The 15359-nt window shown below is 40.5% G+C and overlaps 1 protein-coding gene across 7 annotated transcripts in view; it reads left to right on the top strand.

Annotated features, from left to right (window-relative positions):
* INO80D (INO80 complex subunit D) overlaps positions 1-13560 on the top strand; it is a 45204-nt gene extending 31644 nt beyond the window's left edge. For 5 of the 7 annotated variants that reach the window (XM_026853231.1, XM_026853228.1, XM_026853229.1 and 2 more), the window contains one exon: positions 292-13560. In XM_026853231.1, the coding sequence (XP_026709032.1) occupies positions 292-1460 (1169 nt within the window). In that variant the 3' untranslated portion in view covers positions 1461-13560. The remainder of the gene's footprint in view (positions 1-291) is intronic. The other 2 variants (XM_026853235.1, XM_026853230.1) reach the window with 2 other exon arrangements.
* Positions 13561-15359: the final 1799 nt, after the last annotated feature.

The following is a 15359-nucleotide window of genomic DNA, read 5'->3' as shown; positions in this document are numbered from 1 at the left end:
TTACTTTAGATCTAGTAAGTTTGGGAGGCATTTTTGTATTGTAGTATGTGGAAGGGGATGGTGGAGAGAGGGGAGTTCCATTGAAGAGGAAGGTGTAATTTCTCATTTTTCGCACCTTGCTTACCTAGTGAAGAGTGGTGAAAGAAATTTTCTGTGTACTGCAAGCCATTCTGGAAGGTTATCATAACTACAGCTCTGTACTGAACTGCTGTACGAGCCGCATCCTTAGAGTGCCAGTGCCAGGCTCACCTGAGAGGAGCACACTAACTTCTGGTGTCCCTGTTTCTGCAGGTAAAAATGGAGATCTCCTTCCGACTACAGAAGAGGCTGAAGAACTGGAACGGGCCCTACAGGCTGTAACTTCTCTTGAGTGCCTGAGTACCATTGGAGTACTTACACAGACAGATGGTGTGCCAGTTCAGGAGCTGTCAGATAGAGGGATAGGGGTATTCTCTACAGGTGCTGGAGCTCCAGGAATGCAGTCCTTGAGTCGAGAGGTTAACACGGATCTGGGGGAGCTGTTGAATGGGCGTATAGTACATGATAATTTCTCCGGTCTGGAGCTGGATGAGAACTTGCTCCGTTCTGCTACCTTGTCCAACCCACCTACGCCCCTGGCAGGGCAGATCCAGGGGCAATTCTCAGCCCCAGCCAACGTCGGCCTTACTTCTGCCACTCTGATAAGCCAGAGTGGCCTTGGGGAGAGAGCCTTCCCAGGACAGTTTCATGGACTTCATGATGGCAGCCATGCCTCCCAGAGGCCCCACCCTGCCCAGCTGCTGAGCAAGGCAGATGACCTGATCACCTCACGACAGCAATACAGCAGTGACCATTCACACTCCTCACCCCATGGAAGCCATTATGATAGTGAGCATGTGCCGTCTCCCTACAGTGACCATATCACATCCCCTCACACCACATCCTTTTCTGGTGATAACTTGGCAGCTACCTTCTCAGCAGAGATGCCCATGATGGCACAGCACTTGCTCCCAACTCAGCTGGATGTGCCACTTAGTGGGGTGGTCAACCCCAGAACTCACTGGGGAAATCTTCCTGTCAATCTTGGGGACCCCTCTCCGTTTAGCAACCTTCTTGGTGCAGATGGACACCTCCTGTCCACCTCCCTGTCCACACCACCTACCACCTCGCACTCAGAGACCACACAGCCTGCCTTCGCCACTGTGACCCCCAACAGCTCCAGTGTGCTTCCGGGGTTACCGCAGACCAGTTTTAGTGGCATGGGTCCTGCCTCCGCTGAACTCATGGCCTCCACCTCCCCTAAACAACAGCTCCCTCAGTTCAGCGCAGCCTTCGGGCACCAGCTGAGCTCCCACAGTGGCATCCCCAAGGACCTGCAGCCCAGCCACAGCTCCATAGCTCCTCCCACGGGCTTCGCAGTGACCGGTGCCACCGCTACCAGTACCAATAATGCATCTGCGCCCTTCACCACCTCCAACTGAGCTTGTCTGCCTGGCTCTGTGCAGGTAGATGGGGGACCTGTGTTTTCTATCTTTCCTTTTTTCCTTTTTCTTTATTTTTTCTGTCCTCCCTTCCCTTTTTTTTTAAGAGGGGGTTGAGAAGAAAACCCCTGCTTCAGTACTGACCAGGGTTAGCCCTCTGTGAACCTTGCTGTAGCGTTCACATGTGCTTGTTACGCACCGGTGCTCATTTATTGCAGGCAGGTTCACCGTTCCCCAATAATTCCTTAAGGATACAGCACAGTTACTGGGTGTAATTGATCTTAGCAGTAAGACCTAGAAATGGGAAGATACCTCAGATTACTGATGCATGTTACTGTTTCCTAGGGTTTGGATCAGTGCTTGCCATCCCATTAGCATCTGGTAGAAAGTTTTCCAGTGGGCAGAAGTCTTTTGGTATTTTTTTTTTTAATTTACTTTTTTCCCAAAGGTAGCATCTGGCATGGAAAACTTGGCTGCACACATTGATTTGAGAATGGTGCACTGAAGTCCTAAGTCAAGATCATGGTTCAAGGATGAGTTTGGCAGTTTCTTAAAATAATCTCTTGACCTCCTCTGTGTGCGTGTGTGTGTTTGGGGTGCAGGGAGCAGCAGTTCCTTTTCTTCTTTTGGTGAAGTGGGAGTTGTCCCCTTCCAGAACTGGTCACTGTTCTTACTGCATGCTAATTTTTGTTTTTTTATTACGGTGGTGTTTAATTCATTGAGCAGCAAGGGGATCAGTTGATTGATTGCCCAAAAATCTGAAGGCTGATACAAAGTTAGCCCAGGGAAAAAAAGAAAAAAAAAACCCAGAAGGATTGAAATAGATCATGCATGGATTAGTGAAGATTCCTGTGCAGAAATTCCCTCCCTTGCTGAATTACTGTGGCCTTGTAGCATTGATTATTTGCCTTTTCTGGTGTGGCTTTGTCCAGAACTTCTTGCCTGACAGGCTGACAGGTATTTCCCAGCTGATACCAGAAGTATTTGGTTGGTATTCTGCCCATCCACACAAGTCTAGGTCAGACCCTTTGGTAAGTTTCAAATGGATGCATTTCTCAAATTGTGTCTAGCTACTGAGACTTTCTTGGATAGTTTTCCCTGCCCTGGGAGCCATATAATTTTTTTTTTGACACTTGTAGGGGTTGATGCTCTGTATGGGAAGCTGAATGTATGTAAGGAACTAGCCGGTACTTATCAGCAGTTATGGCTATCCAAAAGACAAATCACTAAAGCAAAATTGGGGGGATAGGAATTCCTTCTGTCTGCAGGACAGTTTTGCTTTTATTGCCCACCTGCTAAAGACAGTGTTCAGAATCTTTGATAGTAATATCAGTTCTTAAAGAAATGAGTCCACTAGCTTTTAGACTTTTTAAAATGGTTTTTAGTCCAAGAGATAAATGCAGCAGAAATTCTGAGGTGTTTACTTGCATCTCTATCAGGAAGGGAAAAAATTAATTTGCTTGTGACTTTATAGGTCTTACACTTGCTACTGTACTCTGACTTTGACTATAAAAGTAGGTCCTACTTAATATAACAAGTCTCTACGGTTCTTGGTTTGTTTCTGAGATGCAGATGAGAGAGAATAGAAAATCCCACATTGCAGCCTCTTACTGTAGAAGACCAATCTCATTCTACCTTACAGTAAAATATCCTACCTGCATGTATTCTAGTCTAATTCAGGAAATTAAGAGATACCAAGCACATGTAATAGGGAGGCCTAATAAGTTGTTTGAGCAAGGGATCATTCAACAAAGTTTAGTTGCTATAGAATTTCATTTTGTTAGCAGTCAGGCCCACACCAAAATCTCTGACCCAAACCTCTCCTTCTATCTTGTTAAGGAACAGAATTTAAATGGGATAGGTCTTGTGTCTTCTTACTGTTGTAGCAATCATACTATCCCTCTTTTCTTGAAAGATTTGTCCTCCTTAAATATAAAGGAGTATGGATGATGCATATGTCCTTTTCTGAAATTGCAAGTGTATGTGGGTGGAGGAAACAAAAATGATTTTCATGCTTCTGTTGTTATGAAGTCCTTATTTCATACTTGGTAAAATAGATCTTAATAATATAAGCCGAATATTTTAAAGTGGTGATTTAAATATGTTTGTAACATTTAAATGTTTTTAAATCATGTAAAAAGTTGAATTGAAGCCTAAAATCCTGCTTGTGATTGTCCTGCTGATTGAGAAATGCCCAGTGGTATTGTGAAATGAGGCAAATCTGACAAGGCGTTTATTTATTTTTGTATTATGTTCCACATACTTTGTTGAGGAGACACTGTTTGATTTGCAAATGATTTTAGTTGTGTCCATATACCTTCTTCAATGTGTTCGGATGACTGGCTGAAAAAGAGTGGAGAACTAGTATACCAAATGGACAATTCTTTAATCTGCTTGTGTATTCATGCCATTTTAGAGGATGTTAATTTCTATAAATTGGTTTCAGGACTTTGGTCTTAAAATCATTCTTGTGCCCATCAAACTTTTGGATGAAGCTATAGCTAGTGCAGAGTATATTTGCCCCACATCACATTTCTCTTTCTTAGCAAATGCTGGAGGGGAAGGGAGGAGAAGAACTGAGAGCCAAGTTCTCCTTGGTTGCATTGGTATAAATTACAGAGGAGCTCTTTGGTCTAAGGTCACTGTGAGTTTGTACTAGTCTAACTCGGAACAGAACCCAGCTCCTAATCTGAGCATTGATTTAGACAGGGAATTTTAAAAGCCGTCAAAGCTGTGTAGGTCCATAATTCCCATTTGGAATCAATGGCCATTATGTACCTGCATTCCTTTAAGGCAGCCTAGGATATCAACTCTCTTCCCCAGCTTAGACTTCAATTTTTATATATCCCTTGATGACTCTTCCCTGAAAAGTGACTACATAACATTTTTCAATGAGCAAACTAAGTTTGCAATAAAGCTGCACTTTTAAAAATAAACTTCAGTTTGTATACATTTGAAATAGGAATCCCTCTGTCCTGTCTGACACAGAGTTCTGCAATGGGCCACCACTCTTGCCTTTTCCTGGTTCACCTCATGTTTTTCCACTGCCACCGATTTCATGGTTACAGCTTACCAAGCAGTTACGGGTCTTGATCTTAGCTTTACAAGGTGGATCATTCCAGGTGGGCTTCTACACCCACACAACCTATTGACTTCAGTGAATCAGTGTCTTACTGTTGGATGTGAGATATCCAATCAGAAGTATGTGAAGCCAGAGATGTTTCACACCTTTTCCTCTGGGAACTACTGCAGGTCTGGTTAAGGTAGTCCTTGAGGCTGTTATTTATGTCGTTCCAGAGTAGAATCCATGCTCTCTTGCAAAGGTTTTTGAGTATCATCTCATATAGCAATTAGCACTCTAATCACCCTTTCACCAAAGAGCCAGTGGAGCAATTTCAGTCCATTGATTTGAGATGGTCAATACCTGTCGTGCCCTTTACATGTTAATGAATGGAATAAAACTAGTTGAACCTAAAAGTTAATTTCTTTACATAATATTTGAGTTTTAAAGAATTGAAAAATTAGACTTAGAGTAAAATACCGGTAACAAAATTTTTGGTAATAATAGCACCTCAATTAATCCTTGTACAAAAGTACTTAACACAAGATGAACTTCAACAGTGTACAGAGGATCATCAGGAACAGCCTCATGCTGGCCTGGTGTGTAAGGCATTCTCTAAGACATGCTTTGATGTTTTCTTTCACTTAGCAAGACTACACCAACTTTGAGGGGAGCCATACGCACTTCAATACCTCAAAGTTGATCTGTTCTTTGGCCTTTTAATTACTAGGATACAAGAAGATGTATGCGTGATGCAAAAAGATGGGATCATTTTGTCTCCTCCTGCCTTCCAGTTTCTCCAGGCTCTTGTTTAGTTCCCTTCTCATTAGTATCACACATCTCTCTATGGTTGGGCATAAAGGCTTTAAATTGATAATGATGAGAGTTAGCACAGTTGCAAGTCTGCCTCAGGCACTGTGGAGAAGACCAAAACACCTAGATTTCTCACTTCTTTCAGCAGGTTAGCGAAATGAGGGTTTGCAGTTCTCATTTGGAAAGCATTGGAAGACCCTGAGAAGTTTATCACCTGCTAGGCAAAAATCAGAGGTACGGTATCAGAAGTACAAATGCAAGCAAAAAAAGGTGAGAGTCATCCATAATAGCAAAGAGAAGCCAATGGAAGTGGCACTTTTTTTTGTTAGAGGGAGATAGGTATTGAAAAATTGGGAAGTTGTGTTGTGAGCTGTTAGGCACAGCGTGATGCCACTGGCTTCAGGGGCATGGCCAAGGTGAAGGCCCTAGGACTGAACCTGCAAGCCAGTAGCTAAATTCAGTTTGAAGCTTTATTTTGCTGTAACCACATCTAAATACAGTCTGGGATTGAATCTGCCGGGAAAGAAGAGTCTCACGAAGGAGTACAATAAACAGTGGACAGACGTCTTCCCTGAGAAGCCGGCCCTGGTGGTTACATACATACGTTGTTAGTCCGCTTCTGAACTCCAGCTCTTCCCTGAGCTCCTGCAACATCGTGGCTGCTGCATTTCCCTGTAGACATCAGCAGGGCTCCAGAGGTATTACTCCCTGTCTTTGTGCTGCAGTGAGCTGAATCCACTTGTGAATTCTCCAACAGTATGAGCCTTTGGGCAGGGAGGAGGGAAAAATTTTTAGAAGAGGCAGCTACCTGCAGTTAAATCTTTCAAGACTCGAAGGGTGCAGGGATGGTGACAGGAGGTGCTTTCAGCAGACAAACAACAGAAAACTTACCTGCAGTGATCTTCTGCAGTGAGGCATTTGTGTGGGTGTCTGGGAAGGTTCCTTGGTGGGACATTTAGTTTTACTTTTGTATTTTTACTACTACATGTGAAGGAGTCTCCTGTGCAGGCCTGTTGTAAGGTTCAGTGATGGTGGAAATACTAACTGAAGGAGTAGTTTTGGGCTAATGTGCTGAACAGATCTTTAGGTCTTTCTGGTCACAAGGTCTTTCTGATCTTTTGCGTAACATTTAATGATGGGGTGTTGTGGGCTGCTTCTTGTACCTCCTTTATTTTCTTGCTCTACATTCTTTGTCATTCTTTCTTTTATTCTCCCATTCTCAGATACTTCTCCAATGTAAGTAATGCCAACGGGTAAGTCTTCTGTGGTCCTGAGTGAATTTGACTGTAAAATGAAAAGGAGGAGAGATCACTGCATTTCATAATACACGTTTTGGATGCTAGAACAACAGTGCAATAGATCAAAAGTATTTCTCAGATGATGAGTAAGATGATGTTTCACAGCACGCTGATACGTCATGGAGTAGCTGCCAAGGGTACAACACTGGTCACGGGAGTGCACACACTAGCAGTGAATGTGCAGACATTTTTAGCAAGTTTACCTTCTCACAAGTTCCTCTTTTGAGAATTGCATCACTAGAAAGTCATAAAGAAAAATTTAAAGTATTCTTTTTAATATCCACAAGCCCAAATAAAAGTAAGGAGGTCTGATGAAAAGAATCTACATTAGTGTTCACTAAACTTGAGCTTGGGCTTTAGGAGAGGTCTGATCGTGAGAGACCTTAGCTCTATCAGGTAAAGTTTTGGTTTTGTCTTTAAAACTACACAAAAACACTAGTTTGGTTGCTAAAGAAGGGTTTGATAGAGGAGAAGGAGTCACAAAAGATATGTCTTAAAACAATTTTGTCCCTCCTTGTCTTCAGCCTTTCTTAGAAAAAAAAAAAAAAGCCCACAATAGTAACTATTATGAGAGCTTTTCCCTCTGCTGTTCTGCTACTTCTCATGGTTGTTGGGTTCTTTGCTTTCCCCTGTTTTATTGTACTTTCACATACTCCTTCTCTGACTACTGTGGAATCAGGTAACATACTGGAACATGAAAGGAGAAAGTGGGCTTGGCCATAGGTTGACAGCAATAGTTGGAAGCTTTCTTTTTCTGTCTCCTTGAAGTAAGTGTTGGCACCTTTTCACTCTACTCTGGTTCATAGAATTTGGTTTGGAAGTGAACAGGATGAGGCTTGGGCTTTTGACCTTAAAACTGTACTTACTCGATGTAGAAAAATGCATTCTTCCTACTCCTTCCCCTTGCTAGTCCCCCAAACACACACAGAATGGGATGTCCAGAGGACCCACCTCTTGACTGCATACACGTGTTGAACTTGGTCTAATGCTAATCTTTTACCTGCTTTCTGTCATTGTCAGCCAGTGCCCATGGAGGTGAACTCTGGATAGGTAACGTTCCCAGATATCCTCTGGAAAACTTTAACTTTGGTGCAGATTGCTCTGATGTAGCTAACTGCGATGGGGTTGGCTTCTACCTTGGAGTGGACTGATTTACCCTGAAATGACTCTAACCTGCATCTTGGAGTGTAGTTGGTTCCGGTGCAAATAGATTCATTCTGAAGTGATGGACAGTTTGATTCTCATGCAAAATAGCTACATCCTACCAGAAGGGGTTGAACCAGTTTCTCTGAACAGTGATGACCTTCACTGTACGGTTTTGGGTATGTCTCAGGGATTCCTTGTGGAAATAAGGGCAGTTAACAAAAAAAAAAAAAAAAAAAAAAAAAAAAAAAAAATAATTTAAGGTAGAGCGTCACCTAAGAGAGAGCGCAAGAAGGAGAAATCTTTGTTCAGTTTTATAGTCCACGGTGTCTGGCTTAGGGACTCTTTCTCTTCTCGGGGCTCTCATCTCAAGTACAACATACCGAATCTTTTTCATCACGCTCAGCTTTAAACTTTTTATTTAAAGATACCCTTCCCCAATGAGCTTTCAGAATACTTATTGTAGATTTTAAGAGAAATGGTATATTAATTTATGCTATTAACATCACCTCATAAATTATAAGTTTTATACTAAAGCTGTATTGAGTGTAATGAATTATGTTGCATATGTGTTTTTAATAGCTATAAAATTATATACAAGCTTTTTTGGAAAAACAAACTAGTGAAGCACCTTTTTACACTGGATCTTTGCCGTGTCAAGGTGTACAGCTATTCTTTGCTACCTTGCAGATATCTATATCTATATATAGATATATATATATAAATAAAATAAAATGGTATCCTGTATCAACAAGCATAGAACTCTTTTTAACCCTTATATTACTGTTCCTATAACTCTTTTTAAATTTTATTTTGAGTGTTACATTCTGCAATAATTTATCCGTGGTTTGTACCTATGATTAGAAATTTAGTTACAGGGTAAATAGATCAAATTTTAAAAATCCAACTACTGTAGCTGGAAGTTGTGAACCAAGTTTGTAAGACCTTTTCTTTTTTAAATGTATTTATTTCCAGTTAGCTCTGTGAGTTGGAAATTGAAAAGTCAGAACATTAGGAATCTACAGTGTCTTATTCAGGAATTTTTCCCCTCCTTTCCTCACAAAGGAATTCCCACTGTGACTTATAAATAGAATTAGACTGCTTGTGTGCATGTATGTATTATATATACACACAAAAAAATATGCATTGGGGGGGGATGTATGTGCGATACGAATGTGTATATTGTATGTAGGTCATAGTTTTGTAAAGAGAAAAGTAGTTGAGAGGTGATGGAATGTATTGTAGAAATGTGATTATTTAGTAGGGGGTTGTTACGTCCTCACTGTTGTATAAATAACTGATACTCTCTACTACATAATCTTCTGTTATAAGGCTAACTCTGATATCATGTCAATTTTACTGTTTTTTAAATGAGTTGCGTTGAGCCCTGTTTAAAATGCCATGAAAATACCAAGCTCCCAAAGACAGCCTTTAAGTAAAACAAATGGGGGGAGGAGGAGAGATGGGAGAAATGAGTAATGTTTTTCAGGAGAAATTAAAATGAGAAGGGTTGCATTTGGTGGGATGGGGAGGCATGGGAATTGCTGTATCTTTGCAAATTTAATACCCGAATCTCCTATGGTCTGACTTGGAAAATGTTGTCAATCAGTGTACTTGTGTTTTCAAATTAGGTTGTAAGGGGCATTGTTTGTGGAGTGATCTCCATTCTGTAAAAGGATCTTGTCTTCAAGTAGGTTCTTTTCTTTCCTGAGGGTCTTTGTGTATATTAATTTTTCCCCAAAATTGCTGTTGTGAGATTGCAGAACAAAATACACTTTCAGTCCGTGGAGTTTCACTTGGGCTGTGAAATTCTGAATTTAATTATGGCCACTTAACTTTTTTTTTTTTTTTTTTTTTTTTTTTTTTTTTTTCATAATTGGAGAAGGAAGATTTCTTTATGGAAATTCTCACTTGAAATTGTGAGAAGTCAGAAACATTCTTACAGATTGGTTTACTCTTCATACTGTTCTATTTAGGCTGGAGAAGTAACCTAATTGTTATTTATTCATACAGTATCACTTTTAATGATGATGATCCTGGTGACTTTAAAAATCTGTTTAGAAAAGCAGAGCTTCCAGTATTGCACAGACATTTGAATTTTTTGAAGGCTTTTTTTAAGCAGTTGCAAATCAAATCTTAATTTTTCAATTTTTTTTTTTTTTTTTTATATATCCCTCTCCCTATCAGTATGTTGATACCCCCCAGGCATCTCTCCCCCTTTTCCCCTCCCAGCAATTCGTTTCTGGCACATATGCATACAAGTGAAAGGGCAGGGAGGTGGAAGTTGTCAGAGGCCTTTCCTTCTGCTTATTTGGTGGTAGTGGGAGTTAGCAGCATAAATCTTTATGCCTTTATGGGGAAGAATAGACCCATTTTTGTGTATACCTGTACAGAGAGATATATCTGTATATGAGATGTTGGTCGCACTTTGCTGAATGTGGACTTGCCCTCATGATGTACAATAAATACGTATGAATGCAATCAATCTAAATCTATATATACATGCATACAGATGTATAGATGGCATATACATTGTATCACACACATGTACATTAGTGGTAACATGAGTAAGTGTGTGAGCTAAAGAGAGAGACTATCCACATAACATGTGTAACAGGTAAGCACTTGTGCCAAACAATGTTGTTTTAATTCTTCTGAGGGGTTTGGATGACATCAGTGGCTGATCTGAGCTTGGTCACCACTGATTTGTGTTACCTCAGCCCTCACAGTGGAGTTTCCTTGTACGTTTCTGCTTTTGTTTATTCTATATTAATACTCATTGAGGCCTCTTGCAATGCCAACCTCTTCTGCTTCTCTGCTCCATTGCCTCATTCCAGCTCCTCCTCGTCCCCGCATCTCTACAGTTTCTCTTGCTAGCAGCAATCAGCTTTAATGGCCCAATGCAGCTCTGCTCATGCCGTAGGGGAATTCTCTTGGTGACTATAGTGGCAGCTGAATTGGGCCCTGAGCACTTGCTGGAACTTACGCAGAATTTCCCTGCTATTCAGTTGTGCTTGAGTATGACTGCTACAGTTGGTTTGCAGATGAACACAAACTGTTCTTAGAACCTGATGCAAAGCCTCCTAGCATATTAAATGGTTAACCCAGCATCATATTTTAGAGGTAAACATTCAAGATGAGAAAACTGTGCCCGCCTAAAACCGTCTTCAATTTTCAGCCCCGGGGAGAAAAAGAGAGTTTGGTTTGTGTTCCCTGTAATGCAGGCAGAAGGCAGCCCTGTGCTCTGTTCTGAGCAGTGGGGTTGTCGTCAAACATAGTGGCAAACACAGCTCATTACATTTTACCATTAAACAGGTTTTAAAATGAGCTGCAGAGTTGACCATTAACATGCTAGCACTTTGCATCTGATTGTGTATCGAATAAACCTGCTTATGCAAGAAAATTGTGGTTTTAAGTATTTTATTTTCTGTTTTCTGGCTAAATGGAGCCTCTGTATCCTTTTAGCAGAAAGCAGCTGTCAGAAACCTGCTCAGTCACATTTAAGCACTGTTGAAACTCCTGGCTAACATAGGCTTCAGTTTCAGTGGAGAATGCTGCTCCAATTTGGTCTTCAAGCCGTATGTCATTCCACATTTTCAGTATGGATGTGGCACGATTTTTCTTGGCCACAAGTCAGCCATGGAATTTTGTCTTCCTTGCATTTCTATTAGAAAAAGTTAACTGGTGTACTGTTTCATCTGAGCTTTCATTCAATCATACACAACTATTTCTGTAATACATATGTTCGGGTGTGTGTATGGGTATGTCTGTGTACTGTGTGTGTATAATACATATTTATATGCACACATATATTATGCTATTTCAGTTTATGTATGTGGAGAACATTCCTGTTGGTTCTCTCCTGATATATACTCATGCATACGTATATTAAATATGTATATAGAGTGTAGATGTCCTGCATATACATGTGTATATGTTATGAACCTTGGTTAGCAATTTTTACCCACTTTTTGCAAATTGCTGTCCCTTATGACATATTTTCACTGAAGCTGCATTATATAGAAGAAATGGAGAGATGTGTTATCAAAGTTTTATTTTAAAAAGGAGACTCTTAATTATCTAAAAGCCATTTGTAATTGTCTTTTGATTTTTTACTAGAAGGGTTGTTATTAAAAAAAAAAAAAAAAAACAAACAAAAAACCAAAAGCAGGCAGACAAGCCCTTACTCCCACCGTAAATTAGATGGACATAAGAAAGAAATAGAAACACAGGTTTCTAAGTATTTATTTCCTTCAGGGGTTTCCGAGGCATACTGTAATTGCATTCTGTCTCATCCTCCCTTTTGTCCAATTATGATTAATGATTCATAGTTTCTTTTATGCAGCTTTTTCCCTCATTACTTTACTTTTGTCAATCATTGTTCACCTCCTACATTCAATAGTACTGATGTCACTAAGGAGATTTCATGTCCTTCTGTCCTTTTCAGGAGAAATACCAGTGCATCACTATTGTGTTACATTTTAACATACTTTGTGGAGGATGGATGTTTTTATTGAAGATGTCTGTAACAAGTCTTTAACTTATCTAATGTGAGAAGCCTTCATTGGAATCTATCATTTGTTTCCAGCGAGTTTCTGCAACTGTTTCACCAACATATTAAGTACTTCCCTTCTTATTTGATGCCTGAGGTTTTAAGGTTTGGGTTTATTGTTGTGGGTTTGGTTTTTGGTTTTTTTTCCTCCAATTCCCCAAAATGTTTATGTGCAAGTGGAGCAAAACAGATGTCAGAATCTCAACCAATATCCTTTTTGCAGTTAAGGGTAAATATCCTGGATTTAATAAAGGAGAAGGTGGCAAATGGACAATCTGAAGTGCTTAGAGGCAATGCTCACTCCTTTTAAGGCTGTCTCAGAGAAGTTTGTGTTTGGTGTCATTTTAAAGGTAGCTTGATGATGCTTTGATATCAGAAACAGCCTTGTAACAAAGAGCCTCCTACAGTTGGTTGGCCACTAGAGTTTAAAATGTAAACAAGTTGCAGTGGGAAAGCAAAGGTGAGGCAGTGTATTTTGAACCAGTGAATTGTAGCTTGCAAACGTACCTGATTTTGAAGTAACTGCATGGTAGCAAGGATTAGCAGTCTCTTACACCCTTTCCTTCTTCCCTCTCATCCCTGACACATGTGTTCAGCATACCGTACATTGGGAAAAATAAACAACTTCCTCCAGCAAGCTAAATCCACTTAATGACTGCTTAAAGGGAACATACAAACTTGCATTGCTGCATCCCGTCTCATGATATTAGCTGGAAGACTAGCTAATACGCACAAAAAGCCCAGTCCAGGTTGCTTCTGCAGATGTGTCGCTTTCGGAGAGTGCGGTGCATGGGGATGCCCGAGAAGAAGGGTCGCTTCCTGCAGGGTCCCCGGCAGCAATAGCAACTCACTCTACTGCTTCTAGTGCTGGAGGCTCATGGACAGCATTCCAGGGGCGGGTAGGAAAGCTCGTGTTTGTACTTTCCCTTTAAATAGGAAAGGTTGGCTCACATGTTCCTCATACTTCTCAATGAATGTACTGTATTACCATTAAAAAAAAAAAAAAAAAATAATCAATGAAATGATAATAGATTGGTCTCCTTTTGTTATCTGGTCCTTGTTTAATTTGTTTAAGGGTTTTTGTATACAAAAGTTTACATTTTTATGTATATTTTTCTTGTGTAAAAACTGATGTAATATGTGTATAAAACACTGTATGTATTATCTGTATATAGTGTGACAAAATGATTTTCTTTCTTTCTTTTGGATGTATTAATAAATCTTGCTGTGAAGTAGCTGTGTTTACTATGATAAAACCCTCTTCTCCAACCCATTTTGCTAAGTCTGAGATGTATGAATATTGCCCAGGCTGAAATCTAATCCATAGTGATTTCTTTTTTCTTTTAAAACATATCCTAAGTACAGTTATTAAACTGTCCTTTGCTTAGATAGCTGTAGAGTCTGATTCTGCTCTTGCTTATTCTCTAATTCTCTTGCTTTCTAATGACATTAGCTAATTAGTTTTGCAAACAAACTGGGGTCTTCAGTCTCAGTCCTGATTCTAATTAGAGTGCTTTCTAGCTCTGGATCACTGGCCTGGAGACCAGATCTTCTTCATCCTGTTTTCTGGTTTGAGTTTGCAGAGCTGTACTTGAAATATAATTTAAGGGGTATAGAATAGAATTTTGTCTTATGTTGTTATGTTTTCTGAGATTTTAAAAAATATATACCTGCTTCATCGCTGAAACTGGTAAGTTGGAGTTTGGTGTTATTTTAAGGATTAGCATGTGGATGACAAACAATGGTTGCTGAGGTGCTGTGGGGCTCTGGGCAGCTCTCAGGCAGGATTGCAAGGCCAGGGCATGCATGTGGTGACTACCTGGATTGGTCAGACACTGGCAGTCCCCACTGCCTTGTCCAGACACACAGCTGCGCGCTGCAGAAAAGCTGCTGCTCCTGCCGCCTTGCTGTGGCTGGTGCAAACTAGCCTGCCTTGGCTGGCACTGAACTTCCAGTGCTGGGTTTGCTCTCAGAGAGTGGTTTTTCCACAGTAGCTTGAAGGATGTCTGCTCTTCAGGCAGAACTACACCTTGGACACTTTGCAGTAAGTATATGGCTGCTGCATCTTTCTCTCACCATTTGTTTTGTGAAGTCTTCTCCTTTGCTACCTGACATGAGGGTATGTGCTTCAACAGGTGTTTGCTCTGCTAGTCTCCATCTCCCAATGTCTTTGAGTTTGCGACTTGCAAGGGAAAAGCAGTTGTGTCCTAGGTGAGACCATCCTCCAGGTTCTGTTCTTCATAAGCAGTCTCACTTAATGCTGCCCTGATTATCAGAATAACTGTCAGCAGAGATTGATGAGAAGGGGATTCAGTTAATTCAACTTTTTTTGTTTAATGAACAGTGGCCCAGCCATTCTCGACAGCATAATTAGAGCAGCATTTCACACTGCCTGGTTCTAATTCAGGCCAAGGGGTAAGCAGTGTCAGTGAATGATGTTGTCTTCCATGCTAACACATGCTGCAGAGGTTTCACGGCAAAGGATGAAACTGGTTCATGCTTTAATACCTTGCCTTCCTGGAAGATGGGAGTACACTGAAAGTGCCCCACCCAGACATTTGTCAGGACAGAGTGATGACAGAAAAGATCAGATACTTAAAATTAAAAAAAAAAAAAAAAAAAAAAAAAAAAACAAAAAACAAAACAAAAAAAAAAACACGAAAGCCCCCCAATACACCACAACCCAAAAACCCAGAAAAAAGTAGAGTGCAGCAGCTTAAGTTCAATGCAATATGGCTGGAGAAAATCTACCCCAAACTTGTCCATTCTAGGGAATTCTCAAGGTTATGGGCCTGAGGCATTTGGACCCTACAGGGTAATAGTGATGAGGCAGTTCTGAGCTGTTACTGATGCAATTCTGACTCTGCATGTGGATGTTGCAAGACTGATCCTTCAAAGTGCTCTTAAGTAGCACTCAAAATGGTGAGAGGTGGAAGAATTGATTCTTAAGGAGAAAATAGTTGTTTAAAATCTGCTTTTAACAAAACAGCAAAAGCAAATTGCTATCTCGTGTAAGATTTGAGGCTGCAATG

This window comes from Athene cunicularia (assembly GCF_003259725.1).
Source record: "Athene cunicularia isolate RWA chromosome 7 unlocalized genomic scaffold, athCun1 chr7_part2, whole genome shotgun sequence".
Taxonomy (NCBI): domain Eukaryota; kingdom Metazoa; phylum Chordata; class Aves; order Strigiformes; family Strigidae; genus Athene; species Athene cunicularia.
The sequence above is the reverse complement of the archived record's forward strand: the minus strand, read 5'-3'. Positions and strand labels throughout refer to the sequence as shown.